The sequence below is a fragment of the Ceratotherium simum genome, chromosome 15 (genome assembly GCF_057802395.1).
Source record: "Ceratotherium simum simum isolate JZ-2026a chromosome 15, ASM5780239v1, whole genome shotgun sequence".
NCBI classification, from domain to species: domain Eukaryota; kingdom Metazoa; phylum Chordata; class Mammalia; order Perissodactyla; family Rhinocerotidae; genus Ceratotherium; species Ceratotherium simum.
In genome coordinates this window covers 27,083,399-27,110,016 of record NC_141914.1, presented here as the reverse complement: position 1 = coordinate 27,110,016, position 26,618 = coordinate 27,083,399, and the positions used below count along the sequence as shown (strand labels likewise).

At 51.6% G+C, this 26,618-nt stretch overlaps 1 protein-coding gene across 1 annotated transcript in view; it reads left to right on the top strand.

Annotated features, from left to right (window-relative positions):
* Positions 1–25,667, top strand: part of MUC4 (mucin 4, cell surface associated) — a 70,463-nt gene extending 44,796 nt beyond the window's left edge. The window contains exons 2-24 of the mRNA XM_087439430.1: positions 1,144–1,293; positions 2,618–2,751; positions 3,652–3,816; positions 4,619–4,771; positions 5,909–6,039; positions 7,665–7,753; positions 9,580–9,759; positions 9,944–10,066; positions 10,867–10,986; positions 11,386–11,594; positions 12,124–12,214; positions 12,660–12,827; positions 13,404–13,505; positions 13,912–14,145; positions 15,256–15,390; positions 16,834–17,015; positions 18,548–18,707; positions 19,636–19,815; positions 20,248–20,321; positions 21,467–21,531; positions 21,614–21,852; positions 23,900–24,062; positions 24,995–25,667. Of these exons, the coding sequence (XP_087295556.1) occupies positions 1,144–1,293; positions 2,618–2,751; positions 3,652–3,816; positions 4,619–4,771; positions 5,909–6,039; positions 7,665–7,753; positions 9,580–9,759; positions 9,944–10,066; positions 10,867–10,986; positions 11,386–11,594; positions 12,124–12,214; positions 12,660–12,827; positions 13,404–13,505; positions 13,912–14,145; positions 15,256–15,390; positions 16,834–17,015; positions 18,548–18,707; positions 19,636–19,815; positions 20,248–20,321; positions 21,467–21,531; positions 21,614–21,852; positions 23,900–24,062; positions 24,995–25,190 (3,443 nt within the window). The 3' untranslated portion in view covers positions 25,191–25,667. The remainder of the gene's footprint in view (positions 1–1,143; positions 1,294–2,617; positions 2,752–3,651; positions 3,817–4,618; positions 4,772–5,908; positions 6,040–7,664; positions 7,754–9,579; positions 9,760–9,943; positions 10,067–10,866; positions 10,987–11,385; positions 11,595–12,123; positions 12,215–12,659; positions 12,828–13,403; positions 13,506–13,911; positions 14,146–15,255; positions 15,391–16,833; positions 17,016–18,547; positions 18,708–19,635; positions 19,816–20,247; positions 20,322–21,466; positions 21,532–21,613; positions 21,853–23,899; positions 24,063–24,994) is intronic.
* The last annotated feature ends 951 nt before the right edge of the window (positions 25,668–26,618 follow it).

Genomic DNA, 26,618 nt, shown 5'->3' with positions numbered 1-26,618 from the left:
CAAATGTGCACACATCTCCACATACTGTGGCCCACACTCTGTCACCTTCAAACACCAGCACAACATTTATCTCAAACCCAGTCAGTGACAGTCACAGGACCCAAACAGCAATGCCAACCTTGTCATCTGGGGCAACTAAAGGGCCAACTACAGTCAGTTCTGCCACCCCGAGTGAGGTAGCCTCTCGTTCTCCTTCCACAATTTTGTCCACAAGTGGAGAAGTTCTGACAACAACCTCAAGCTCAGTCATCCATGAAAACATGACTGCAGTGACCATTTCCCCTGTAGGTTTTGACAATGACTCCTTGAAAAATACCACGCAAGTCCCAAATTCCTCTGCTGGCAAGTCAGGCACACACACCCGTGAGCATCCCACAATTGTTCAAACAGTAACCAACTCTACTACAAGGCCAATGTATATGAGTTCTATGAGTAATCATAGGAGTGTAGTATCCACATCAACTTTATCATTTCCACCTACAACCTACCCTATGATCAAGACCACTCCTGATACTTCTTCAGCATCTAAGTATTCTAAGAGTCCATTGCCTACTCTACAGCCATCCACAGACTATACTTTCTCTGACTCTACTTCCTCTGGTAATGTGAGCACAGCTCAGACCATATCAAGTTTCTATACTTCAACCAGTAATTTTTCATTTTCTCAATCAACCCCTGGCCCTGCAGTCACCCAGAGCTCCACCACTCTATTCACAGGTCATACCACTCTTTGGTCTGTTGCCAGCACTTTCCCACCATCCACATCATCCTCAAGCTCTACTGTGAAGATTGAGACATCAGGTAGGTGGGGACTCCAGCCTCTTGGTCTCTTACAGTGGCCCCATTGGCTCAATTCAGCCTGGAGGAGTGCTTGAGAAAAGATGGTGAGTTAGCAATATCACGCTAGGGTTGAGGTCAGATCCACGAGAGGATATAGTGAGTGGAGGTGTGTGGGTGACAGGCTTACCATCCCCTCTGTCCTAGCAGACAACCACTTATCTTCAGAGAATGGTTTGGGTGTGACCAGAAGCCAGACAAGAGGGTTTCTAGCTGTCTTTCAGCTCCTAAAGTCTGTGTCTCTCTTTGGCTCTGCTATTCTCTGACTGTAAGACTCACTCTAGTCTTCTCTTCTGGCACGCCCAGGAACAACCACAACCTCACTAAGGACAGACAGCAAGAAAAGCACAGTAACATCACTACCCTCAACAACTTCCCAGACCCTTACAACCTCCACTCCCGGCACATCCACAGGTGCCTCAGCAGCTGCCCCGGTCCCTCCCAAGCCCGAGAAAGGTAAGTGATGCCATAGAGCTAGGGCCTCTCCACCCTGGGATGGAGAGGATTGAGCTAGATGTGGAGCTTAGTTGTGGCAGCTGAATTGGATCTACCAATGAGGACCCTTGTGGGTAGTTGGGGGAACCAGTTCTGTACCTATCTCCACTGCCCCATCTGGGCCTTGGGAAGTCCAGCTGCTCCCATATCCCCTTTATAGGGGTGATATAACTGAATGCTCAGTCTCAGCCTGCTTGCTCACAGACTCTTCTCTCTCTGGTTAGACAGGACTTACAGGGGACAATGTGACAGCATCAGAGTTGGGTGCTGAGGGCTGGCTTTGTGCATGGCACTGGGCTAGGAGCTAAAGATAGAGAAATTATCAAGGTGCTATTCAGCAAGAGAGAGATCTGCTGCCTCAGTAGGTGCAATTAGAGGAATAAGCCCAAGGTATTAGGTGCAGACATTGGAAGGCCCCTAGGGGATGTGGTGGTGGGTTCAAGGTGAAAAGAATGCTTCCTGGAAAGGAGCTGGGGGAGAGGAAGCAAGCAGGCAGGTGGGCCTGAACGGCTGGAATAAAGGTATGGACGTGAAAAGTGGTCCCAGTGTTGTATGGGGAGGAGATCCTCAAATCATTCAGTGTTGCTGGAAGTAAGGTGAAGAGTGTTGAGAAGTGGGGCTGTTGTCATGTGAGGAAATCCTGTAGACAGCAGGAACCAGGGAGGACATGGCTGGATTTGCATTTATGAACGGTGCTGTGGTGGCTGGGATGGAGGATGGATTTGCAGGAGGCCAGGAGAGCAGTGTAGAGACTGCTGTGGTATTCCAAGCAAGACCAGGTGAGGGCTGCCAGTTCGGCAAGGAGGAGAGCCATTTGAGAAACGTTTAGGACCAGGTTTCTCAAACTAGAGCCCAGGAACCTCTAGGGAGTCCTAGGAAAAATTCTAGTGTTCTTCAAGTTTATCTAGAGAAATACCATCTTAGGAAACAAGTCTGATTCTATGAAACGGTCTTTCAATTACTCATCTTCACTGCATTGGAGGAGTCTGTCTTTTAATTTTTGAAAGAATTATGAGTACCCTAACAGATACAGAATAATTTGTTGGTATTCTGATAGCAGGACCTGTTTTTCTCCAAACTGGATGAGAGTACCAGTTTAAGGGGTAAAATGAGGAGTTGGGTTAAATGCAAGTGGAGAGGGGAGAGAAGAGTCCTGATGGCTCCCAGCTAGGGGAACAGTGGACAGGGTGGAGGAGCATCCTGGGGAGGCTCTCTGGGGGTCCCTGTCAGCCCTAGTGAAGTCAGGGCACCTGAGAACTTCCTATTCTTCTTTGTACTGGCCCAGGCGTTTCCCTCTTCCCCTATGGGTCAAGTGTTGGAGACCAGCAGTTTGTCAGGAGGATTTTGGACTTCGCCTCGCCGCTCTTCAAACCCCAGATTGGCTTCCCTCTCGGCTCCTCTCTCCGGAATTTCCTCTATGTGAGTCTCCGCTGCAGCCTAAAGGGCAGGACCCATGACCTGTGTTCCCCGGGGCCCTGCTTCTCTCTCCAGGGCTTGGAGGTGGCCTTGTGACCCTGACCATGACTGTGACCAAGAGGAAGGGAGAATGGAGGCAACACTTTTTAGGAAACTGCTGTGTCCCTGCTGCTGGCTCGGTCTGCACTCACAGCCTTTAATATCAGGGTGCCAGCCGAGGGAGACAGGGAGCTAGGCAAGGCCCCCCTACCCACGTGGACAAAAGTATCTTTACCTCAGTAGAGAGGTACTGGGGCCCAGGAAGCTCTTCACTGTTTTCATGGGGCCTTTTTATGAGTAGGAGGCTCTACTTGGGAAATTTGACTGTTTGATGCCATTTACATTGTCCGTAATTATTTCCTGGTTCCCTGGTCCAAGTAGCCCATGTCCCCTGGAGGAGAGTTGGAACGGCAGTCATGGCCCCTGTGGCTCTCACTGAGGTGCGCCAAGTCAGGACACACTATGAGAGCACAACACAGCAATGGGGTGAGGGTATCAATCGTTTTAGCTCCATCGGATGTGGCACAAGCTTCAGGATGGGGCTGAGGAGATTTACCCAGAGGTGTCTGCTCTGTGACGGGCTGGTCTATAGACAGAATCTGCCGCTGAAGCAAGAGAAAACCTACCAGCTTACGAAGGATTTAGGAGGTGGGGAATGTCTAAGGGTAAAGAGTATTTATATGAGAACTATGTAAAGGGGGCTTTGCCAGCAGGCAGGGAGATGGATGAGATGACCTTCCAGAGGTTGTTGACATCTCTAAAGTTCTACTTGGAGAGGCCCTGGAGGGTCACATTTCTGAGGAGCTGGCCCAAGGCTGGGACATTCCCTCCCTGAATGCTCACCGGAAGAACCTTTGTGCTCAGTTCACAGATAATGGCCAGATCGTTTTCCCAGAGTCAGAGTACCAGATTTTCTCCTATCCCAACCCTCCCCTTGGAGGCTTCACAGGCCGGGACCCTGTGGCCCTGGTGGCTCCATTCTGGGATGATGCTGATTTCTCCATCCGCCAGGGAACCATATTTTATCAGGTGAGCCTTTCAAAGCCTGGCATTCAGGATCCCCCAGCAGCCAGCAAGGAGAGACAGAGGGCTGTGTGGAGGCCAGTTCAAGTGTTACTGCTGTCAGAGCCCAGGCTCAATGTGAGCAGGGACTGATGTTTAAATATGAGCACGCGGAGGCAGCAGACCATTAGAGGAATAGGACTATTACACGGACTCAGGAATACCCCAACACAACCATGAGAAGGCCTACAGGCAACAGAGATGAGGGTTGGCAATCCAGCATTTGATTTTAGAATAAGGTTGCAAGGGGTCTATCCTAACAAGCCTGAGTCAAGCAAGTCCTCTGCGTGTGCTCCTGGATGGGGTTAATGATTCCAATCAGAGGGAGCATGTAATGAAAGCTACCGCAGGCGAATGTGGATTGTGCCCCTGCCATGGGCAAGCCACTGTGGAGGGTCCAAAGATGGAGAAACACGTGCCTGTCCTCAAGGAGTCTCCGGCCCGACACGGGGAGCACGAATGGGGCACAGGGGGTTACGCAGTCCAAGCCATCTCTTGTGCTAAGAGATGCATGAGTGCAAGTCCAGAAGATTCAGTTTTCTGGGCCTCGACCCTCCACTCCACACATCCCAGGCTTCCCTGCAGCCTGAATGTGAATTGATGTTAAGGTCAGAGGAGCTAACTGTGAAAATGGGGTCCTGGGAAAGGAAAGGATGGGAGACATGGGTGAGACTAAAGTAAGCCGGATCACCATGAAGAAAGGGGGGATCCTTTGTGAGCGTTGAACTGGGACCCTCATTTCCTCACCCTTGTCTGCCTTCTTTCCTAGGAATATGAGACGCTCTATGATGAATACAATCTAGTGCATCAGGTGGAGTCTTGGATCAAAAAGTTCACAAACACCTGGAACTACAAAGCCAGGTGGACCCTAAAGGTCACATGGGTCAATGCCCGTGCCTATCCCGCCCAGTGGACCCTGGGGGTGAGTGGACCAATGGACACCTCCCTGTGAACCATCTGGAAGTCAGACATTCTAGAATCCTAGGCATGGGCCACTCTACTAAAATCCTCTCTGACTCAAGGAAAGATTGCTGATGATAGCCCCCCACCACCATCTCCACCCCACTTTCCCCCCACTCCCAACCCCCCGCCTTCTCCCTACTCTTCCACCCCCAACCCCCCACCCTGTTTGCTGAGCACTCACCATGTGCCAGGCCTGCCTCACCCCTTCACTTACACGATCTCACAGCAGCCCAGAGCACTGGCTATAAGGAGGTTAAAACATAGGAAACGGAATTTTTGTAAGTCAAAAATGGTTGGCTATTGGCGATTTTGTGTGGCTCAGCTTGATATTATTATCCACCTTTTAGAGATAAGGAAGATGATGGTTAGAGAGGTTAAGCAACTTTCTCAAGGTCGCCCAGCTAACAAATAACAAAGCCAGGCCTGGAACTGAGGTTTTTCTGACTCCAAACTCTGGCTCTTAACTGCCATGCCATCTGATGGAAATGGGCACACCACCCTTTCTCTTCAGTCTTCTCTCTGGGGACTCAGAGCTCTTATAATTATAGAGTTCTTCCTTGTGTCTGGTCTAAAGTCACTCTTTTCTTCATTTGATCAACAAGTTCATTGATTACCTACTTTGTATAAGCACAGCACCTGGCATCTGCCTTCAGAGAACCTCCAGTCTCACCTGCTGTGTCCTCCACACTATGCAGGCTGAGGGGATATTTGGACAACGCCCTTAAATATCCCTAAGGAAGATCACTGGGCCTCTCCCAGCTCTCTGGTGTCTTGGCTAATCTCTCAGATCCCTGTAGCTTCGTCATGCAAGCCCTTTTCTAACGGGGTCTAACCCAGGGTCCTTTACCACCCCTCCCTGGAAAGAAGTCACAAAGAAGGCAAACCCACCACAATACATGCTTTGACACCCAGGGCGAAAGCTGCCCTACATGGTCCCAAACATGCCGGCAGTTTAAGCCCATGCCTTTGCTCTGGGTAGGCCAGAAAAAGTGATGTGTGTGTCAAGGCAGGGGTGGGAGGTGGGTGGTGGGACATCAGGGAGGAGACCCCAGATCTCTCACAGGCATCCCTATGTTTGTCTCCAACCAACCCCTAGACCAACACCTACCAGGCCATCCTTTCCACAGACGGGAGCAGGTCCTATGCCTTGTTTCTCTACCAAAGCGGTGGTATGCAGTGGGATGTGACCCAGCGCCCAAGCAACTCGGTCCTCATGGGCTTCTCCAGGTAGGACAAAGAGCGGCTGTCAGCACTGAACAGATAACAGGAAACGGGGCAGAGCAGTGGTTTTGCGGCACACACTCCCTTCCACCAAGACGAGGCGTGAGTCTTCCTTGCTGATGCTTCTGACTCTCACTGACTGCAGTTCCCACTTCTCGCTGTTTCAGATGAAAAATTCTCTATTCACCCTGCCATTCTCTTTTCTATCCCAGTCCTCATGCTTTGTATAATTCCCAGAGCTTTGACTTCTCTGATTTCCAGTGACATGAGCTGACCTCTCTTGACTTCTCAAATATCATAATAATAACAGTCAACATTTATTACACTAAGTACTTAATATGCATTATTCCATTTGATTATCACCACAACCTCATGAAGAAGATACTATTTATTATGCATTCTACAAATAAGGAAACTGAGGTACAAATAGGTAAGTAATTGCCCAAAGTCACAGAGCTGAGAAGTGAGAAAGCAGGAATTTGAACCCAGATACATGAGGCTGAAATCTGCATTCCTGACTTTTGATGGGCTGAGAATTAACCCGTCACCCAGGGGCACCAACAGCTTGTGTGGGATCAGTGGTAAAGACGGAGAGTGGAGGGATGGGGCTGTGGATGGAGACATGGGTTCCTGTGTGTGGAAGAGGCTCCATCTCTGACACAACAGTTCTCAACCATGGTATTTCCAGTTGCTGGAGTGTGCAATCGGTTGTGATGGTCACAGGTAATTTGTTACTGGTAATTGCTGCAAATGGTTTTCTCTTAGAGTGTTCAGGATTGCCACTATAATTACATTGCTTTCACTTGCTTTTCAATGTGCTGCTGAAGAGAAAGGAGTGGAATCATCCAACTAGCTAGGAATTTCACCCCACACCATCCTGAGTGTGCCCAGGGAATGTGTCACGCCTGTGTGCGTCATCTCTCCTGTGTCAGAGAGGAGAAAAGATCAGGAGTCCCTGCTCTGAGGCATTGCCTCCTTCCTGGAGCAGCACTTTGAGCCCCACCACTGAGGGGGGTGGTGCACCCACTGCATGGGGCCCTCACTCAGTTCTGAGGGATTTACAAATGTTACTGCATTTAATTGTCATGATATTTTGAGGTAGGTGCTACCTTAATCCCTTTTACACAGATGTGGAAACTAAGAATCAAAGAGGTTAAGCAACTTGCTCATGGTCACCAAGCTACAGGTGCTGGAATCAGGAGTTGAATCCATGACTGCCTAACTTTAGAGACCAGCTCTTAACTCTCACAGCAAGCTGTCCCCTCCAGAGCCCCTCTCCGAACCCTAGTTGAAGGGAAACTAACAGGAAGGAGGCCTGAACTCTGTTGTGTTCACACTCCTGACTCATGACCAGTTTCTTGCAGTTATTGAACAGACGTGGAATAAATTAGAGTCTCCCCACCCCCACTCACACCCCATCCATCTCTTCCCCTCTCCTGTTTAGTGCTGGGAGTCGGTGATTCTAGCTGACTGACCAACCAATTGAATAATTGACTGACCAACTGATAACTAATGACTAGCTGGACTGAGTGAGTGAGTGGCTGACTGACTGGTTGAATGAATGAACTTGTTGATTGAGAGGAAAGACCTTGTGTGTGACAGAGGCCTACGATTCTTTCCTTTGCCTGCAGTGGAGATGGGTATTTCAAAAACAGCCCACTGAGATTCCAGCCAGTGTGGGAGAAGTATCGTCCGGACCTATTCCTGAACTCCAACTTAGGTAAAAGCGCCACCTTATCACACCTGAGCTGGACTCAAGTCCTCTTCTGTCCTCCACTCCGTGTGCCATGACAGTCCTGGAGGGGCAGCTCCCTAGCATCTCCACCATCCCGAAGGGTGTCTCCAGCACAATCTGACCTCCCCCAGGTGTCATTGGGACTTGGCATTGCCCAGGAGCATCTGGTACCTTCTGCGCCCTCATGTAGTACAGTCTCAGTTGGAGCTACGTCTCCTCCCTGGGATAAGTGAAACCCAGGAGGTCTCTCAGTGGGGCGCCTGATCCTGGAAGTGAGGCCAGGGGTATGGCAGGAGGTGGGGATATGAATCGACAGTTAGGACAATACTCCAAGTGTCCTCTCCCAGAGCTGGATGGAGAACCCAGACGAGATCCCTCATAGGACTCTACCAAGAGGAGTTCCGGAGGTCTGACATCCATTCAGTCATTACTTATTGAGCACCTGCTGTGTGCTGGCCACTGTGCTAAGAGCCAGGAATATGAAAAAAAAAGGAAAAATACCATGGTTGCAACCATGGTTGCTCTCAAAGAGCTCTCACTCTGGTACAAAGACCAGTCCTTAGGCCCCATGGGCCTCCTTCATGACTCTATGGACTGTCTGGAGGCCCCAAAGGGAAAGAAATTATAGTTTCCAAAATGTGATAGAATAAAGGACACTTTAGCATTAGAAATCAGCTGTGTAAATGGTGAAGCATAAATCCAGTTCTATTTGTTCTGTGGCAAGATCTTTGGGGAACAGAAGCTAAGTCAAATCACAGGTGCCATCTTGTGGAGAGAGGTGCCCTGTCAGATTAGGTGCCCTTCTGTCAAGATGCATCTGCTTGTGACCTAGGGTGCGCAGTATGACAGTGTGTGTGTGACTGTGTATGTGCCCACGCGTGTGTGTGTTAAGGGAGGGTGTCTGATGTGTTTCCCCTGACACCAGGCCATTGTGGAGAAGACACATGAACAGATAGTCATAAACAATGATTATTCTTTTCAAGACCTTAACAAATTGTAGTTATCTTGATAGTTTCTTTCTTTGTGAGAGAACAGGGTCAAAATCTAATACATTATGTCCTATTGCATCTTATTGGACTCTGGAGTGCCCCTTCTCACTCATGGCAGCTGGGGTGGGCAGTATGTAACTTACAATTAATTAAATGTCTATTTAACGTTCAACCCCCCATCACAGTTTCTTCTCCCAGTTGCTTCTCCCTTCCAAGGATGGCGTCTGGGCACAGAGGAAGCTTCCTCGGCCTCATGGTGTTGGAGCAAGCCCCTGCTTTGCATGCCAGCTTCTCTGTGACTCCCCAGCTGCCCTCTGGGCATCGGCCTCTGTCTTGGCTGCTTTGGCTACTGACGTGTCTGTGCTGGGGGAGGGGGAGGGTCAAGGAGGAAAGCCAAGAGTCTGAGCAGGTGGCTGGTGGCATCACTCACTGAGATATGGGGTGCATGAGGAGGAACTGGTTTGGGGAGATTGGAAGGTGCTGGAGCTTAGAGTGACAGATGGGCGGTGTGGAGGATGGGGTGAACTGAAAATCAGGGCCAGCGTTTGGCTCTATGTTGGGTGCAGGTGAGGCCTCCCTGCCCAGCACTTGTCCTGCGGTTTCAGCCTAAGATCCACACTTTGAGGGCTTTTGGAGGACACATCAAAGCGGCCTTTGGGGAGAAATCACTGCCAATCTGAACTGAGTCCCGTCCCTGAAAGAGCTGTGCAGAGGGGGAAGTGGCATCCAGAGGGTGCATTTATGAGTTTTGGTTATCCCTAAAGCTAAAGCAGAGCCTGTGGCCCCAGGCCCTGGGATAACCCTTCTTCCTTTCTTCCCCAGGTCTCAGGGGGCTGCAGGTCTATAGGCTACACAAGGAAGAAAGGCCCAACCCCCGTCTCAGGTGCCTGCAGTTGTTGAAGAGTCAGCCTCAGTGGCCCCACTGGGGCTGGAACCAGCTCTCCTGTCCTTGCTCCTGGTGGCAGGGACTACAGGACTTACGATTCCAGCCCACCAGCATAGGTAACACCTCCTTGCTGTCTCTCGGGGCATCTTCACTGTCCCCCAGAAGCCACCCACCATCCTTCTGGTCACACTTGACCTGTCCCTTCCAGAACACCCTCAACCTCTCCCCAGAAACACCCCCACCTCATTCCTGCCCCCACCCCAAGCATCCTGGGCCTGAGTATGTCTGGACTTATTGCAGGCTGGGGCCTCCGCGGCAGGTGGCTGTGCAGTTTCTCCTCCTGGCGTGGGGGCGTGTGCTGCAGCTATGGGCCCTGGGGAGAGCTTCTGGAAGGCTGGAGAGTGCAAAATCCTTGGCAGTTTGGTAAGTGTGTCCACAGAGATCTCACCCCCACCTTCTCTGGAGCTCTCTGCTCTCCCCTGTCAGAGACCAGCCTGGGCTCCATGTCAAGCAGAGGGACCTGCAGAATGAAGCCTCTTGTCCCCATTCCCTCCCAGCTCCTTCCCCTCTCTGGCCCTCAATTTCCTGATCTTGTAACATTAGGAAGCTTCTGACATCCCTTCCAGCTGGCATCCTGGGGATTTATGATTGAGTGCCTCTTGCCCCATCTTCACTTGGCCCCGAAGCCCCAGGCCACCGTGGGGGCATCTTTCTAGGGAAGGGGAGGGGGCCTTGTCTGACCCCGTCCCTCTGGACCCAGATTAGCAGGCTGTCTGGGGGAAGACATGGAGTCATCTCCCGCAGACACCCTCCAAAAGAGCGAGAGAGCACAGAGTTGGGGGGCCAGGGTACTGTGAGTCCTCCCCACTCCTTCTCTGTAATCACAGCAGCCCCCATAGTCCCCAGACCATCAGCCATGCCCTCCCACTCCCAACACCTTGAGAGCAGTGGGACTCAGCACCCACACTTCACGAAAGGAGGTTCCTTAGCTCTGACCACGTGCCCGGCCCACCTGGGGGCCTTGCTGCACATGGCTCCAGCAAGCCTGCTAGGGGTCCAGTAACTGGTCAATGGCCTATCATTGAGCAGGGCGGGATCTGAGCTGAGATGTGCCTGATTCCCAATCCATGCCCTTGCCTCCCGTATCATCCTGCCCTACCAAACCTTCCAGCTGGTTCTGCTGGTCCTCCATCTCCCCCCCAACACGCTGCTCTTCTTCACAGACCAAGAACTGGAGCTGCAGAACTGGTGCTGCCGCTGGAACGACAGGCCCTCCTTCTGCACCCTGTACCAGCAGAGGCGGCCCCGCATCGGCTGTGCTGGGTACCAGCCCCCGAGGCCCGGTGAGGCTGCTGGGGCCCATCCCCAGGCAGGGCTGAGGCAGAGGATGTGGGGAGAGATAGACTCTTGGGGCCTGGACCAGGGCGGCACTAGCCTCCTGAGACAGGGCTGTGGCCAGAAGGGAAGATGGAAATGGTTCCAGTGTACTACGGCCAATGGCAAATAGAAGGGCTTTGTACATGGCATTGGGGAAGGGATGGGAATGGAGGGTGGGGAGATAATGAGCAGACGTGGATGGGGTAGGGGCACAAAAGCGTAAGGGGGCTTCTGAGAGGGTTCTGTACTCCATGAAACCTCCTCAAGCTTGAGTCTACCCAGGCAAATGCCCTGCCTGGGGGCAGTGAGGAATCTCACACCCTTCCCTGGTCTGCTGTGCCAATGTGGCCTCTCCTTCTTTCCAGCCTGGATGTTCGGGGACCCCCACATCACCACTTTGGATGGTGCCAATTACACCTTCAATGGGCTGGGGGACTTCCTGCTGGTCCAGGCCCAGGATGGAAACTCCTCCTTCCTGCTGCAGGGCCGCACTGCCCAGACTGGCTCAGCTCGGGCCACCAACTTCATTGCCTTTGCTGCTCAATACAACTCCAGCAGCCTGGGCCCCATCACGGTGAGTGAGGAGGAGGCACGAAGCCATGCCTGCTCCCTTCACAGAGAGCCTGCGGCTCAGAGACCTTCAGCTGGGAATCCAGGCCCAGGAGGAGAAAGAGAAGGAAGAAGGGAAGGGGGCAGGAGGGAGGGAGGAGGCATCCTGCCAGTGTAGTGGTTCGAGAGTCAACCCTAGAGACAGCAGGATTGGGATCCTGGCTGCACCAGCCATGTGACTGAAGAAACGACTTACCTGCCAATGCCTCAGTTTTCTTAGAGTAAAATGAGGGTAATAATATTTCCTACCTCACAGGGCTGTTGTGACATTTAAATAAGATAATCTAAGAAATGTGCCTAGCTCAGAGCCTGGCCCACGCTAAGCACCATGCTAAGCACCCATACACATTAGCTAGCACAGCCTCATCATCACCCTCTCCATCACCTTCATCCTTCATCCCCTTAGCTCGGGCTCTAAGGTCTGTGCAGCCTCATTTCTTGGCCTCTGGGCTCACCTGAAGGTCAGGCTTAGGCCTCCTCCAATTCCCTTCCAGGTTCAATGGCTCCTTGAGCCCAATGACAAAATCCACGTGCAGCTCAATAATCAGACTGTGACATTTGAGACTAACGGTGAAGACGCAGAAGGTAGGCTGGGGACAGCCATCAGCCGTCCTCTCCTTCTCCCCTGGGTCAGGCTCAGCGGGGGGCCCTGCACCTGGGAGCAGTGTGCTGGGGCATGGAGGCAGTGGTGCTGGGGCAGAGGAGCGTGGTCCTGCTGTCTCTCCAGCAGCTGTGCCTGAGCAGCATCTTCACCTAGGAGCCGGACGTTAAACTTTCCCTCCTCTCTTCATCTTTCCTCCAGTGCCGTGACAGCCTCTCTGTGGTAGCCCCTGTCTTCAGTCCCCAGGTAGAAGGTGGTGGTGTGGACCTCGAGGGGGTCCTGTAAGTTTGGTTTTGGGCCTCTGGAGAAGGCAGGACATCCCAGAGCTGCTCTCAGAGTCTCCTCTCTGTATCTTGAACCTTCACAACTGCCAAGTGTGGGGCCTGCAGGGATCTTGGTTTCTTCCTCATCTGTCTCCCAACATTCTAGGCCAGGAGACATTCAACACCACCGGAGTCATAATGACCCGCAATGGCTCCCTGGTGTCAGCCAGCTTCGATGGGACAGTGACCATCTCCGTGACTGCTCTCGCCAACATCCTCCATGCCTCTTGCAACCTCCCAGAGGAGTATCAACACCGCACAGAGGGCCTCCTGGGTAAGAAGCAGGCTGGACGCTGTCTCTGAGGCTGAGGCAGCAGGAGGAGCTCGGACCCCCAGGCTGCAGGCAGCTTCCTCTCCCACTGGCCTGCAGACACCCCAGGCTGAGTTTCCCTTTCTCAGCCTCCTTGGAGGAGAACCCTGAGGGCACAAATTGACAGGGAGGGACGAGGGGCCTCTTCAGCTACCTTTGAGGCTCACATCCTGTCCTCCTAAAGCTCAGTTCCAGGGCAGCCAAGGGGGCATCGAGGATGGGCTCTGAGGGGGGTGGGGCCAGCAGCCACCCTTCCCCTCTCTCCAGCCTCACACCCTCTCACCCCTCCTCCATCCCCCACATTCCCTCCCTTCTTCCTCCACTTCCTCCTGCATTTTCTCCTCCTCCCCTCCTGAAACAGAGGGGCGGGCTATGAGGTTACGGTCCTCTCCCCTCCTGTTGGAGAACTCAACTGAGAACAGATGCAACTGGAAGAGCCTTCCAGGCCCCCTCACATCTTGAGTGTGACCCATCGGATGCTCTCCAGGGAAGGGGAGAGCCATAGTGCCAGGATGGCTGACCTCCTACTCTGTCCCTCAGGGATCTGGAATGACAATCCAGATGACGACTTCAGGATGCCCAATGGCTCCACCGTTTCCCCGGGGAGCTCTGAGGAGGTGCTTTTTCACTATGGAATGACCTGTGAGTCTGGGCCTCAGAGACCTCGGGGCAGATGGAGGAGGGCCAAGATGAAGGAAGTTGCAGGCATTGTCTCCCTCAGGCCTGTGGGAACCAGACTTCCATCCTTTGTGAGGGAGGGGTGGAAAGGCCAGGAAGAGACACTGAGGATTCTGGTGCCACTCTAGATTTGTCCCCTCCACCCCCATCCCACCAGCGTCTCTCTATCTGGAAGAGAGGATGAGGGAAGTGGGTTCCCCTCACTCACCAGAGCAAGGATTTCCAGACCAGAAGCAGGAAGTCACTCTGTCTCTCCACGCCCCCTCCCTCACCCCAAGCCATATAAAGTGAGAGTAAGGGGTGGACACAGCAGAAATATAGCTCGAGTCCCACCCCTGGTACCACCACCATTGCACCTCATGTGTTACAGGGAAAATCAACGAAACAAGTCTCCTTGGCAAGAGGGACGACCACCTGCCTTCCAACTTCACTCCTGTCTTCTTTTCCCAACTGTTGCAAAACAACTCCTCGAGTGAAAATTTGGTGTCCGAGTGTAACGGAGATACACAATGCATCTATGATACCCTGGCCACAAGAAACATAAGCACTGGACTGCACACCAGGATGCTCTTTAGAAAATACCAGCTGATGAACACCACCCTCAGTAAGTGACCTGAGGCCCAGGGAGGTGTTCGCAGAGTTAGAGGGCAGATGAGGAGCCCCCCTTCCACGACACTCCTTTAAGCTACTCATTTTTTAAATTTAACAGATTCTCTTGCTCATGTTATTCCTCTGCTCAAACCTCCCACGACTCCCCAGCTCGCCCTGTCCTTATGATGACCTTCTCAGCCCTGTCCAGTCTGGCCCCATTGCCTCGGGAAACTCTTCTCCTAGTACTCCCGCCTCACTCCCTCCACTCCAGTCCCACTGGCTTCTTTGTGTTCTTCAAACACGCCAGGCTCACCCACAACTCCGAGACTCCACACATGTCGTTCTCTTTGCCTGGAACGCCGTTCCCCCAGACAGCCACAGGCTCCCCTCTTACCTCCTTCGAGTCTCTATTCAAATGTCTCCTTCTCAGCAATGCCTTTCTAGGCTAGCCTGTCTAAAATTTCATTCACCCACACTTCCTATTCGCCTTCCCTGCTTTATTTTTTCTCCTTAGCATTTATAACTATCTAACGTATTTTCTAATTTTCATAAGTATCTTTTTTATTATTTGTTCATTGCTGTGTCCTCACTACCTAGCACAGAGCCAGCCACACAGTGGGTGCTCAATAAATATGTATTAAGTGACTGACAGAATGAGCAAATGAACAAACAATGAAATGGAAATAGCAGGGCTCCAAAAAACAGAGACCAGTGAAAGGTTTGACCCCCTTTTTCCTGACAAATGCAATGCCCATATAGATATTACCCTCATGGTTTCAGCCCTCTTCCAAAGGTAAAACTCTGAGATGGTCTGAACAGCCCTGTTCTCTGATTCACTTCATACCATGCCCAGCATGGCCCTCTGATCAGGAAAGAACTTGAAATGAATCCTGTTTGGGGAGAAGATAAAGAGAGAATAAAGATTTTGGCCAGGTGGGCGGTACAACCCGACATGCTCTGCAGAGGTCTGAGAGCAGGTACACAGAATAATTCCTGCTTCCAGAGGTGGGTCACAGCCCTGGTAATGCCTTACACAAGCCAGAGGACTAGAGAAAGAGAGAAGAGGCCCGTAAGGGAAGAGAGTGTCCTGCCTCTAACTCCAAATTCCCTCTTTGTGCTTCAGATCAGTATCCGCCCTCTATCGAAGGTCATCGTGTGGTGGAAGCCTACTTGAGGACAACCAAGCTGATCCAGTACACCAGCAGCTCTAATGTCACGTTCGTTCTCAGAAACAACTACCCCGACATCAAGCTCTTTGGTAAGAGTGCTTGGCTGGACACATAGGGGACGAGGTCAGAGTCAAGCTTTGGGTTATTTTGCGTTATTATGTCCTGTGCAACTTTATGTCACTTTTCCATTGGAATATCCAGGACTAGCATTTCTTAGGAACGATCCCTATAATTCAAATAGGTTCCCCCAGTGAATACTAGTGATGGGCTTATGGCGATTTGTCGAGCTAGCTAGACTGACTCTGGGCACGTACAACTGATTTTAAAGATCATTTCATCTCAATCTAGTGACATGCAATAATCTTTAATCATCTTTGTGCAATCACCAAATTATTAGAATAAAGTATAACGATTAACAAATACTAATTTAAAACATTTTCATATATATTAAAAGAAAGATATAAGGTGGAACAAGATTTAAAGAAATATGAATATCTTCGTTTGGTACATTTCTCCCTATTTTTATGTTTGTCAACCATGTTTACCTAACTTTGTCTCTCCTTGTCTGCTTTTCTGTGCTGGGACCCAGCAAAGCTTCATCTCTCCCTGTCAGGAATGGTGTGGAGACCCCCAGGCCTGTAACCATGATCTGGGTCAAAGAGTCAAAGCCCACGGGATGCAGCTTGCGTTCTGTTGCCAGCACTAATTATGCTGGTGTCTGTTTGTTGCTAAACCAAAGCCTTTGGGGACCTTAGTCTGAGCTCTGAGCACCTCTCTGCCTCATTTTATTTCTCTGTGCAGAAGAAGGGGTGGCTTTGTCTGCACCCTTATGCTTCCTGTGGCTTCCTCCCAGGTGCTAGACAATGGCGTCAGGAGATTTTGTCCTCCATGGGGCTCCTCTCCTGAAGAGTGATGGCCTGGAAGCTCCTCTTTTCTGTTCCCTACTATCAGCTCCTCTCAACCTGCTCTTTTAAGGAGACTTTCCCATTTTCTTGAAAAATATAAGACAGGTTTGATCAGAAGAGTGCTGATTAATATGTAGCAGTGTTTCACTGTAGTCTGGTGTCTGAAGGGGTGGCTGGTCAAAGGTCCTGGAAGTAAGAGGGGTGGGCGAGAAATCAGGGCAAGAGATAGGGCTGCTGTTGAAGCCAGTTTGGCCCACAGTGTAGCTTGGGCAAGTGTTGGAAGAATCCTGGCCTTCATCCTCCATCCCCCTGGATGTCCCATCCTGGTGCAGGCCCAGGCAGGGTTGCCCTTTGGGGTCTCTTCAGGGGGCAACTGCCTTCCCCTCTGTGGAGTTCCACCCTACAGTCAGTTAGTTGGGCTGGTGCTACCTCCAGCTTGGGGCATGACCAGGGTCATCCCAAGAAACCAGCCTTGCTCAAGGAAATGCCTGATGAGATTTAAGGGGTGGTCTGAGAGGGGTGGGGAAAGTCCAGCATCAGCACTCAGGCTATTAGATGCCAGGACATGTCAGACAGCAGAGCAGACGAGGATCCTGGCTCTCAATGATCTCGTCTTCCCTGGGGCAGAGAATGGGACATTGCTATGGACGCCAACGTCGGTGGAACCATTCACTCTGGAGATTCTAGCAAGAAGTGTCAAGGACAACCTGTCATCTGTACTCCAGCCAAAGACAGTGGTCTGTGCCTGCAAGGCAGAGAGCCAGTGTTTATATAACCACACCAGCCGGGCGGGCAATTCCTCCCTGGAGGTGAGTGTTGGGGCGAGGGTGGGAGGGAGGTCTCTGTGGTGGGGGGAAAGGAAGAGGGAATTAAAGGGGTGTCTTGATTCAGCTCCTCTGTGGTGACGTGTGCATTGGGTAGTGGGTGGAGCTGTGGTAGGTGAGTAGAGCAGATATCAATCTCAGGCCACAAACTTGCCTGTATAAGAAACAGAACTTTCTTTACTGCTTATAGCTCAACTGAATTTTTATCTCCCACTTCTCATTCTGCCAGGCTAGCAGGACACTTCCACCTCAGCCTTTCTTAGAGTTCCCCAGTGGCTCCCAGCTCCACGGTTCTGGAACAGGCATTGAAGTGTGGGGTAGGAAGGTGTCTGTGTGGTCCCTGGGCAGGAGTCTACAGAGATCACGAGATCCGTGCTCCCCGCTCTTCAGACCCAGGGAGGTGCTCTGTGGCTTCTGTGCCTTGCTAAGACACAGGAAACCTTTTGTAAGGTGGCTTGAGGTCCCATCTGCCTAGAAGTACTGCACAGCCATTTCTCTCCGGGGTCTCATCATCGTAGTGTTCGGAAGAGAGGTGCAGGGGACACCTTCGGCATCCCCCAATGCCTTTGTTTTCTATTTTACTCTTTCCCTCCAACTAAAAGAAGCATCTCTTTTTCAGTTTGGAGAAAACCCTTCTCCATTCAAGTTTCTTTGCCTAAGTCTGTGACTCTTGCCCCATCTACTTCTTAAAATTTTTATATTTTTGGTTGTAAAGGGATAGCCAGAAAGGAAAGTGTTTGGTTGGCAATACCCCACCACTCCTTTCACCCCTTATACATGCACACCCTTCTCCTGAGGTGTGAACAGAGAATTCCTACTTGAAAGGGATAGAGGTGGGGGAGCCTAGGGGGAAAAGGAAAAAAATACAAAGCAGGAAAAACAGAGATTAAAATCAATGTATTATTCTAAATATCCCGAAATATGCAGTCCTGGAAGTAGAACACGTTGGCAGGATCCATTGTAGGGAGATTTCCAGAGTCGTCTCAGTAGGGAAGTCTGAAAAGAGAGACCAGGGAGCTCCAGGAGCTTCCCAGAACCGTGACCTTTCCGGTTGTTGTTCTGGTTCCTGTGTGTTCTCAGTGTGCTGAGCAGTGAGGCTCCGTCTTCTTGGTTTGGGAGTCAGCAAGGGAAGGTAGTGTGGGAAACTGCAGCTTACGTGGGATCCAGTTTTCAAGGGACAGAAGAATATTTATTTAGCCCCCGTCTTACTCTAGAAATCCTTCCAGGCAAGGAGATACAGTGTGAGAAGGAGGAGGCTGAGATCCCGTGCAGGGGCAGGCAGAGGGGTCAGGGGAAGGACGCCCCAGGGAGGCCGAGTGGGCGGCAGGGTGGTGTGCCTTTGCGCAGGGATGTGCAGGCCCAGGGCCCGGTCAAGCAGGTGCTCAGTAGATGCTGGTAGAATTTAGACAGGACTCAGGGTCCATGGGTTCTCAGACCAAAGGGATCAACACACAAACCCCCAGAAGCCCTTAATGGTTCAGCCTCTTGGCTGTCCAGTGATCAGCAACCCATTCCAGGTGGCCGGCTGCAAGTGTGATGAGAACACCTTCGGCCTCTATTGCGATCGCTCCAGGGACCTCTGTGAGGAGCAGTGCTTCCCGAATGTGAAGTGCATTCCTGGGAGGGGCTGCGAGGCCTGCCCTCCCCACCTGACTGGGGATGGGCGTCACTGTGCAGGTGAGCCAGAGCAGGGCCCTGGCAGGAGGAGGTTCTGGGGACAGGTGACACCTCGAGGGCCCAGGACAGCCAAGGGCAAACCGTTTCTCTCCCCTTTCCAGCCAGTCTTGAGGATGCTCAGTATGGGTGGGTATGGTAAGGTGTGACTCTAAAGGAGAAGAGATTGTACAGGCATCGGGGAGAGGCCAGGGCAGAGCAGCCCTGAGGCACTGATGCGGATGACCCAGGTCAAAACACTGAAGATGGCCTGGAGAAGGGTGGAGACTTCCAGCAGCAGCCAGGGAACCAGAGGCAAGCTGGGGCCCTCAGGCTTCTCAGGGTCTTTAGAGATGCAAGGCCCAGGGTCTCCATATCTCCCAGTCAGGGCATTTGGAGGGGCGGCCATGGGCATCTGGCGGCAAGGGTCCTCATTTTTCCCTCGGAGTCCTCTTCCCACCACTCTGTTCCTCCCGCTCTGAGCCACTGGAGTCATGATGAGCGAGACCTCAGTGAGGCCTCCACCAAGCCCCCTAAGGCACCCACATGAAATCTAGAGACCACTGTGTCTTCTGAGCAGAGGCCAGAGTGGGTAGAACCACAGCCGTATACAGGCAGAAAAGGGGATGGAATTGGGAAAGCAGGCTGATGGGCCCTTCTCCCGCCAGCCTTCTGGCTCTTTTCTTGATGCGGAGGGTCTGATAAACACTCCATTCCCTCAGCAGAAGTGGGAGGATACCTACCTGGCAGAGGAAACGGGTTGCCCAGCAGAGAAATGTCTGGCAAAGGGAGAAGGATAGTTTGGGGTTCAGAGTGGCCCACAAGCAAAACACAGATTGAGTGGGTTTTGGGGGAAAGAAACCAAGCCTGTCCTAGGAGCAGCTTTCCATGGGCTGGCGGCTCCACCCTGCTGCCCAGCCTGGTGTTGCTGACCTCTCTGCTCCCTCTGTAGCTCTGGAGAACTCCTTACTCTGTCAGAACAAGTCCTGCCCTGTGAATTATTGCTACAATGACGGCCACTGCTACATCTCCCAGACTGAGGACTGTCAGCCCGCCTGCACCTGCCCCCCAGCCTTCACCGACACCCGCTGCCTCCTGGCTGGGAACAGTTTCACCCCAACTGTCAGTCTAGGTACCACCAGATGCCCCCGTCATCCCCACCCCCACGCTTCTCTCGCCCTGGGGGAAGCTGGGGGACTCTGAGGGCCAGGGCTAAGTCCCTCAAACTCACAGGACAGAACTCCAGTTCCTCTCAGGGGGTGGTAAGTTGCAGGCTGTGGGAGATAGCAGGGGGCAGCTGTCCCACAGGAACCATGGGCCTGAGCAGTCTGCTGAGCAAAGACTGCAGGTCACCTCCCGGCTCAGCGAGACGAGAGTCAGGGAAGCCCTGACCGTAGTTGAACGAGCACTAGGTGAGGGTCAGCAGACTCGGCCACTTCTCCTGATTCCTCTGGTGACCTGTCCCTGTGGAATGTGGTGGTCTCCCCGAATGGCCCAACGGCCTCCCTGGGTAAGTCTGGGTAAACCCGTGAGGTGATTATGAATCTGCTTCTCCCATCTCCAGAGCGTCCCTTAAGAGTCATCCAGCTCTCACTGAGTGAAGAAGAAAATGCCTCCATAGCAGAGGTCAACGCCTCGGTCAGTGCTACAGACCAGCTCTGGGTGGGGAGGCGGGTCTGGGCATATTCCAGGTGGGGACTTAGCCATCTCTTGTGTGTTCTGCATCTCATCATCCATCTAGATTCAATTGCCAGAGGAGGCTGGAGTCCCCTGGGGTGGAGGGGAGGTGAGGAAGGCAGGAAGCCCCAGGTCAGGGACCTGGGAGGGGGTTGGAATAACCAGCTCACAATGAACAGACTTTAAGGCGGCCGCATCAACTCAGCGTATTCTTCTGAGCATCCCTCGAGACCTGCACTTGGGTATATTACATGGAAGAAACACGAGGAGGCATTTCACCTCCAGGAAGCCTTCCCTGACTTCCCAGAGGGAACCAGGGGCCCCCTCTCCCTGGCTTCCATGCCCCTGTCCATTCCTTAGTCACAGGCAAAGGAACACAGTAGTTTAGTTATTGAGGCTCTAGAAACCTACTTGGGTTCAAATCCCAGCTCTACCGCTCACTAGAGCAGGGGTAATAATTAGATAAATTATTTGATGTCTCATCTGTAAAAATAGAAATAATAATAGGACCTATGTCAGTGGGTTGTGTCAGTGTTTAAATGATAATGTATGTAAAGCACTCAGCACGGTGCCTGAAACACAGTAAGTGTTCAAACATTATAATAGTAATAATTCCTACTACTACTAATACAGCACTCCATGGTAACATCTGTTGACATTTGTCTATGGGTCTTGGAGTATGGACTATTCCTAAGTCACCTTGACATCCCCAGTGCCTGACCACCCCCTAGGTCTGACTAAACATAATCCACGTTCAATATACATGCCGGTAGAGAATAAGTGGGTGAGTCAGGGATCAGAGGCAAGGTAGGGGCCATTCTTTTCAGATTCTCCCCTCATAATAAGAGGCAGAGAAGGCGTGGGGGGTTGGTATGTAAAGTCCTTCACTCACCAACAAACTTTTGTTAAGCAGGGACCCGCTCCAGTCACAGGGCTAGGCTGGGGTGTGGGGATGTAAAAATGAATGAGAAATGTTCTGGGGGTCCTGGGGCTCACATTCAAAGAAAGAAGCATACAGGGATGAATAGATGCATTAAAGTGGGAGGGGTCTCCTCTCTGGACTGGGCCTCACCCCCACCACCCACAACCCCCATCCTGTGCCCTAGGTGGCCTACAGACTGCGAAACCTGGAAGTGCGAGCCTTTCTCTGGAACAGCATCGTGGAACAAATGTAAGTGGGACTGTCCCCGCCTGGTCCCCGGCTCCTCCCCCTCACCCCTGACTTAGCTTCTCACTGTGCCCCTCCCACACAGCAATCCCACCCAAGCACTGGCCTCAGGAAGCACCCTTCAACACTGGAAGGTCATCTCGGTATTCCAGTACCGCCCTCGGGGTCCCGTCATTGACTTCCTGAACAACCAGCTGATGGATGCAGTAGTGGAGGCCTTCTTACTCCAGACCCCGCACGGGAGGTGGAAGAGAAGTGAGGGGCCCAGGAACAACGTGGTCTTCCACCCCCTCTCCAGGGGAGACGTGCGCAGTGTGATGGCTCGTGAGTCACTATCTTGGGGACAGTCGGGGCTAGCTAAGGGAGGAGGTAAATGGAGGGAGCCTGTCACAGATCTTCAACCCACACAAACCCACGGCAGAAAAGTATTCTCCAGAGGGCACAGACAAGAAGCAAGTTAATTTAGCTTTTTTGTTTGTAATTTTTGACAAAAATTGTAAACAGTGTACCTACCAGCTTTCTAGGTTCAAGAGCAGGAACACAAAATACTGCTTGGTGAATCCCCGTGTGTACAGTATCACAGAGCAATTACTCCAACTGCTGCCTTCCTGACCATCAAAGCTAATGGTTTTCTTTCTTTTCATAAAATTGTTAATGATTTTGTTAAAATGCCATTGCATTTCATAAACGTAAACAAGGAGATCCCTTTTGCCTTTGCCCTCCAGCTGCAGGATATTAAGTTGAAGACTGGAGACCTGGCCCAGCGGCAGAGATATCCCCTCCCTGAAAGGGTGTGACCCTGTGCAAAAGCCATCCCCAATCCAGCCCTCAACACCCCCATCTGGAAAATGAGATGAGATTTCTGAGGTCGCTGTCAGCTCTGACAGCCCCTGATTATCCCGGAATGGGAATGAGATAGGTTGGCAAGCTTGCTGGAGAAGGAAAGTAATAGTCCACCCTGTGTGAGGAGTGAGACAGAGAACATGCCAAACCCAATAGAAGATGCAGTATTACTTGGGTCCAGGACCAACAAGAGCTTCTTAGAAGCTCTTAGAAGCATGCGGGCTAAGCCTTCCCCCTCCTGGGGCCACAGTGTGAAATCCTCTGAACTATGTGTGTGTGGTAGGGAGGAGGGATGGGCATAAGGGAACAACTACCCCAGATCTGCCTCTGCCTTTTGTTAAAAAAAAACAAGAAACCCCCACAATTTTTGTTATGCAAGTACAATATGTTTATTGTAGAAACTTTAGGAAACACAAATTAACAAAAAGAAGAGAAAAAACTCACCTGTAATCCCAATCCCCAGAGACAAATCCATTTTGCACATATCCTTCTGAATTTTCTTTTATGCATAGGAACCTTCACACATATCAATTTTTTTTTACAATAAAGGGATCAAATTATACCTAATGTTTGATAACCTCCTCATCACTTAAACAATTGTGAACATATTACCCTGTATATTGTGTACATATTCCCATTTGATATATTATTTTTTAATATGTTTTAATATAGTGTGTTATAATATAGTTTAAATAGAATGTTATACTCACAGTGACCCTGCATTGAGTGGTTACTGTGTCAGGCAGTGGACTGACTACTCTGCATGTTATTATCTCATTTAAACTTCACAGCAAGGTGGGTGTTATTATTACTGTTTCCTTTTATTTTTTTTATTTTTTTATTTTTTTTAAAATAACAACCATTTTTTGTGTGTGTGAGGAAGATCAGCCCTGAGCTAACATCCATGCTAATCCTCCTCTTTTTGCTGAGGAAGACCGGCTCTGAGCTAACATCTGTTGCCAGTCCTCCTCCTTTTTTTCCCCAAAGCCCCAGTAAATAGCTGTATGTCATAGTTGCACATCCTTCTAGTTGTTGTATGTGGGACATGGCCTCAACATGGCCAGATGAGCGGTGCGTCGGTGCACGCCCAGGATCCGAACACAGGCCGCCAGTAGCCGAGCGCGCGCACTTAACCGCTAAGCCATGGGGCCGGCCCTACTGTTTCCTTTTAAAGATAAGGAAACTGAGGCTGAAAGAGTTAAGAAATTTCCCCCAAATCACACAACTAGTTAGTAGTAGAGTCAACTCAGGTCTGGCTGACTTGGAAGCATATGCTCTTAAACCAAAGCATTTCCCATCCCGTGGTGCTTATTGGTTACACAATATTCCCTATGTAACAAAACCTCTTCTGTTAAAAGTTGCTGCTTTTATAAACCATGCTACTCTGGACATCCCTGTGTGTACGCATTTGTGAGCTTTTCCAATTATTTCTCGGGGTAAATGCCTGAAAGTAGAATTCTAGATTGAAAAGGCATAGATTTAGGGTTAATCGATTGCTTTCCGTGTTCATCTGTGTCCTACCTCACAGTGAACGTGAGCACGCTGGAGACTTACTTCAAATGCGATGGCTACGACGGCTACCACCTGGTCTACGGCCCCCACAGCGGCCTCACCTGCGTGTCCCCGTGCAGTCAAGGCTACTGTGAGCACGGAGGTCGATGCCAGCACCTGCCCCAAGGACCCCACTGCAGGTGAGTGGGCAGGAGGCCGACGGCAGTGCTGTGAGTCCAAGCTGGGCAAAGACACCGCAAAGGGTCCAGAAATGCCGTGGTACCCCACCGTGTCTGAAAGTTAGGATGGTTCCCTTTGTAATTGAGAGAACAGGGATCAGGGAAAAAGGGACAATAGAAAAGAAGATGTATGAGTGCCCACTCTGTGTAGAGAATAAGGATGCTATATTACTTCAGAAACTCAGACTAGCTGCTCGGTGGGTATTATGACCATTTTAAAGAGTGGCAGGATACCGGTTCCAAAGCCAAACTCTTCCACCTGATTTTGCTTCTCGGGTGGACCCCCTGCTGTCTCCTTGCAGAAGAAGAAGGCGTGGTCTTGTGTCTAGGCCCGGCCCCGCCCCTCCTTAAGGGAACCAGTCAGGAGAGGCCCTCTGAGACTGGCGCGGTACTGTCTCGCTGGTCCATCAGCAGTTTGAGGGCTCCCGTGAGGGGGCGCACTAGGTCTGCAGGCCTGCTAAGGAGGAGAAGGGCAGCGCCACCCGGGCCTCTCGCCGTGTCAGCGCCCTCCGTCCACCCTCGTCCCCACTGCAGTTCCAGAACGCCCCAGCCCTCTCCTCTCCAGGGTCCAAGGAGGGCGGGTGGAGCCGAGGGCCCGGCGCAGCTCTCGGGGGCGGGGCTGGGTTTGTGACTGCGCATGCTCCCCTGTGGCCGGCCCTGCCCCCTCCCGCCTTCCCGGTGGAGCTGAGCCTCGGTGGATTCTCACCCGCGCCTGCCTCGTTACGCAGTGGCCCCGCTTCATCCCCGCCCCAGGGCTGACTCCGCCTCTTTCCCCAGAGAGGGGCCCGGCCTGTTGGGGAAAACCTCGTCTGGCCCGGGCGCAGGGGAGGGGTTGGGGAGGCTGGGAACCCGCCTCCCCCGCTGCTGATCGCGTCCCCTCTCTCTGTCCCCAGGTGTGTGCCCTTCTCCATCTACACGCCGTGGGGCGAGCGCTGTGAGCACCTGAGCATGAAACTCGGCGCCTTCTTCGGGATCCTGTTTGGGGCCCTGGGCGCCCTCTTGCTGCTGGGGGTCGTGGTATTTCTGGTCCTGCGCTTCTGGGGCTGCTCCGGGGCACAGTACTCCTACCCCCTGGACTCGGAAAGCTGAGGCCTCGCCCCAAAGGGGCAGCTGTGGCCTAGATACCTCAGGACCCACCCCAGCCTCACCTGCCCACTTCCAGGCGCCCTGGCTTTGGGGAGACTGGAAAAAGGAAGGTGACTGAAAGCGATTCAGGATTCTTCGAAGAGAGTAAATAATGGGAATGAATAATAATAAAGACAAGACCATACCTTGTCAGTAGACTCAGAGGCGGACAGGAAGAGGCCATAAAGACCTGCTACATAAATGAATGGATTCTCACACAAACATACCCACGAGGACACTGACCTACACACACACACACACACGCACACACGTGCACATACCGGAGTTAATAATGGGGTGATGGCTCTAAGTTAAAAACCAAAATGCATTTGCACTCAAAACTCTTCAGTTTACTTCTAATTAAAGTCTATTTAAGTAAAATCTTTCTGACTTGTGTTTCCAAAGCCATGGATTCCATTCGTGATTTTCCTCTGGTGGCTGAAGGGCTAGGCACAGGGGGTGGAGGAGCAGAGGTGGGTTGGACCCAGTCCTGCTTCAGCCCTCAGTTACTCCATGTCGGGAAGTTCAATTGCTCCAGCCCAGACTTGGATCCTCACTTCAGCCTCCACATCACTTTCTTCCCCTCCCGGCAACACAAGCCAAGGCCATGGCTTCTGAGGAGGATGGTAGACATGCCCCCATATGGAGCATCCCCCACTCTCTCCGAGGACCCCTCCCTCCTTGCTGGTCTTTGTCCATCAGTTTCAAGAGTATAAATACGCAGTGCCTTTTCCTGTTTGGTTCCTGTCCCCACTGCCTGTGTTCCCTGGAGGAGGGGTTAAGCCGTTTCAGCTCCGTTACCGTGAACCAACTCGAGAAGCATGCCACCCACCCCATCCTTAGACCTGGGGTATGCAACCCCTGATACACTTTTTCTGACCTTCCCTGGGCCCCAGGCAGAGTCTTTTGAGCTTCTCCACCCCACAGTTCCTCAGCCCCACTCTGCTTGTTTCCAGCAACCTGATCAGTTTCCACCTTGTCCTTCTCTCCTAGCAGGCAGAACTTTACACCTACCTGGTGTAACGACTCCAACAACAACTGGTCCACAATGCCTGTGTCTAGAGCACCTCAATTCCAACTCTATGCAGAAACTGGGTACCTGCCATTTGGTCCTAAATCCCAAATCAGTGAAGAGAGAATCTGATTGGTCCAGCTTATGTCAATTGTCCATCCCTGGTCCAATCAAGTGTGGCCATAGGGTAGGAAAGGAGGTCACATGTCACAAACCTGGTGCTCAGGCTCACTCTTGTAAGTGAACAAGTGGTGTTGGAGAAAGTTCCCAGAGAAACATGATCTTTGATCTGAGCAGCGACTCCAAACAGTCTGCTTTACATAGAGAATGACTTCTCCTAACAGATGAATCCCCTCTCATGTGTACAAGGCTGTGGCTTT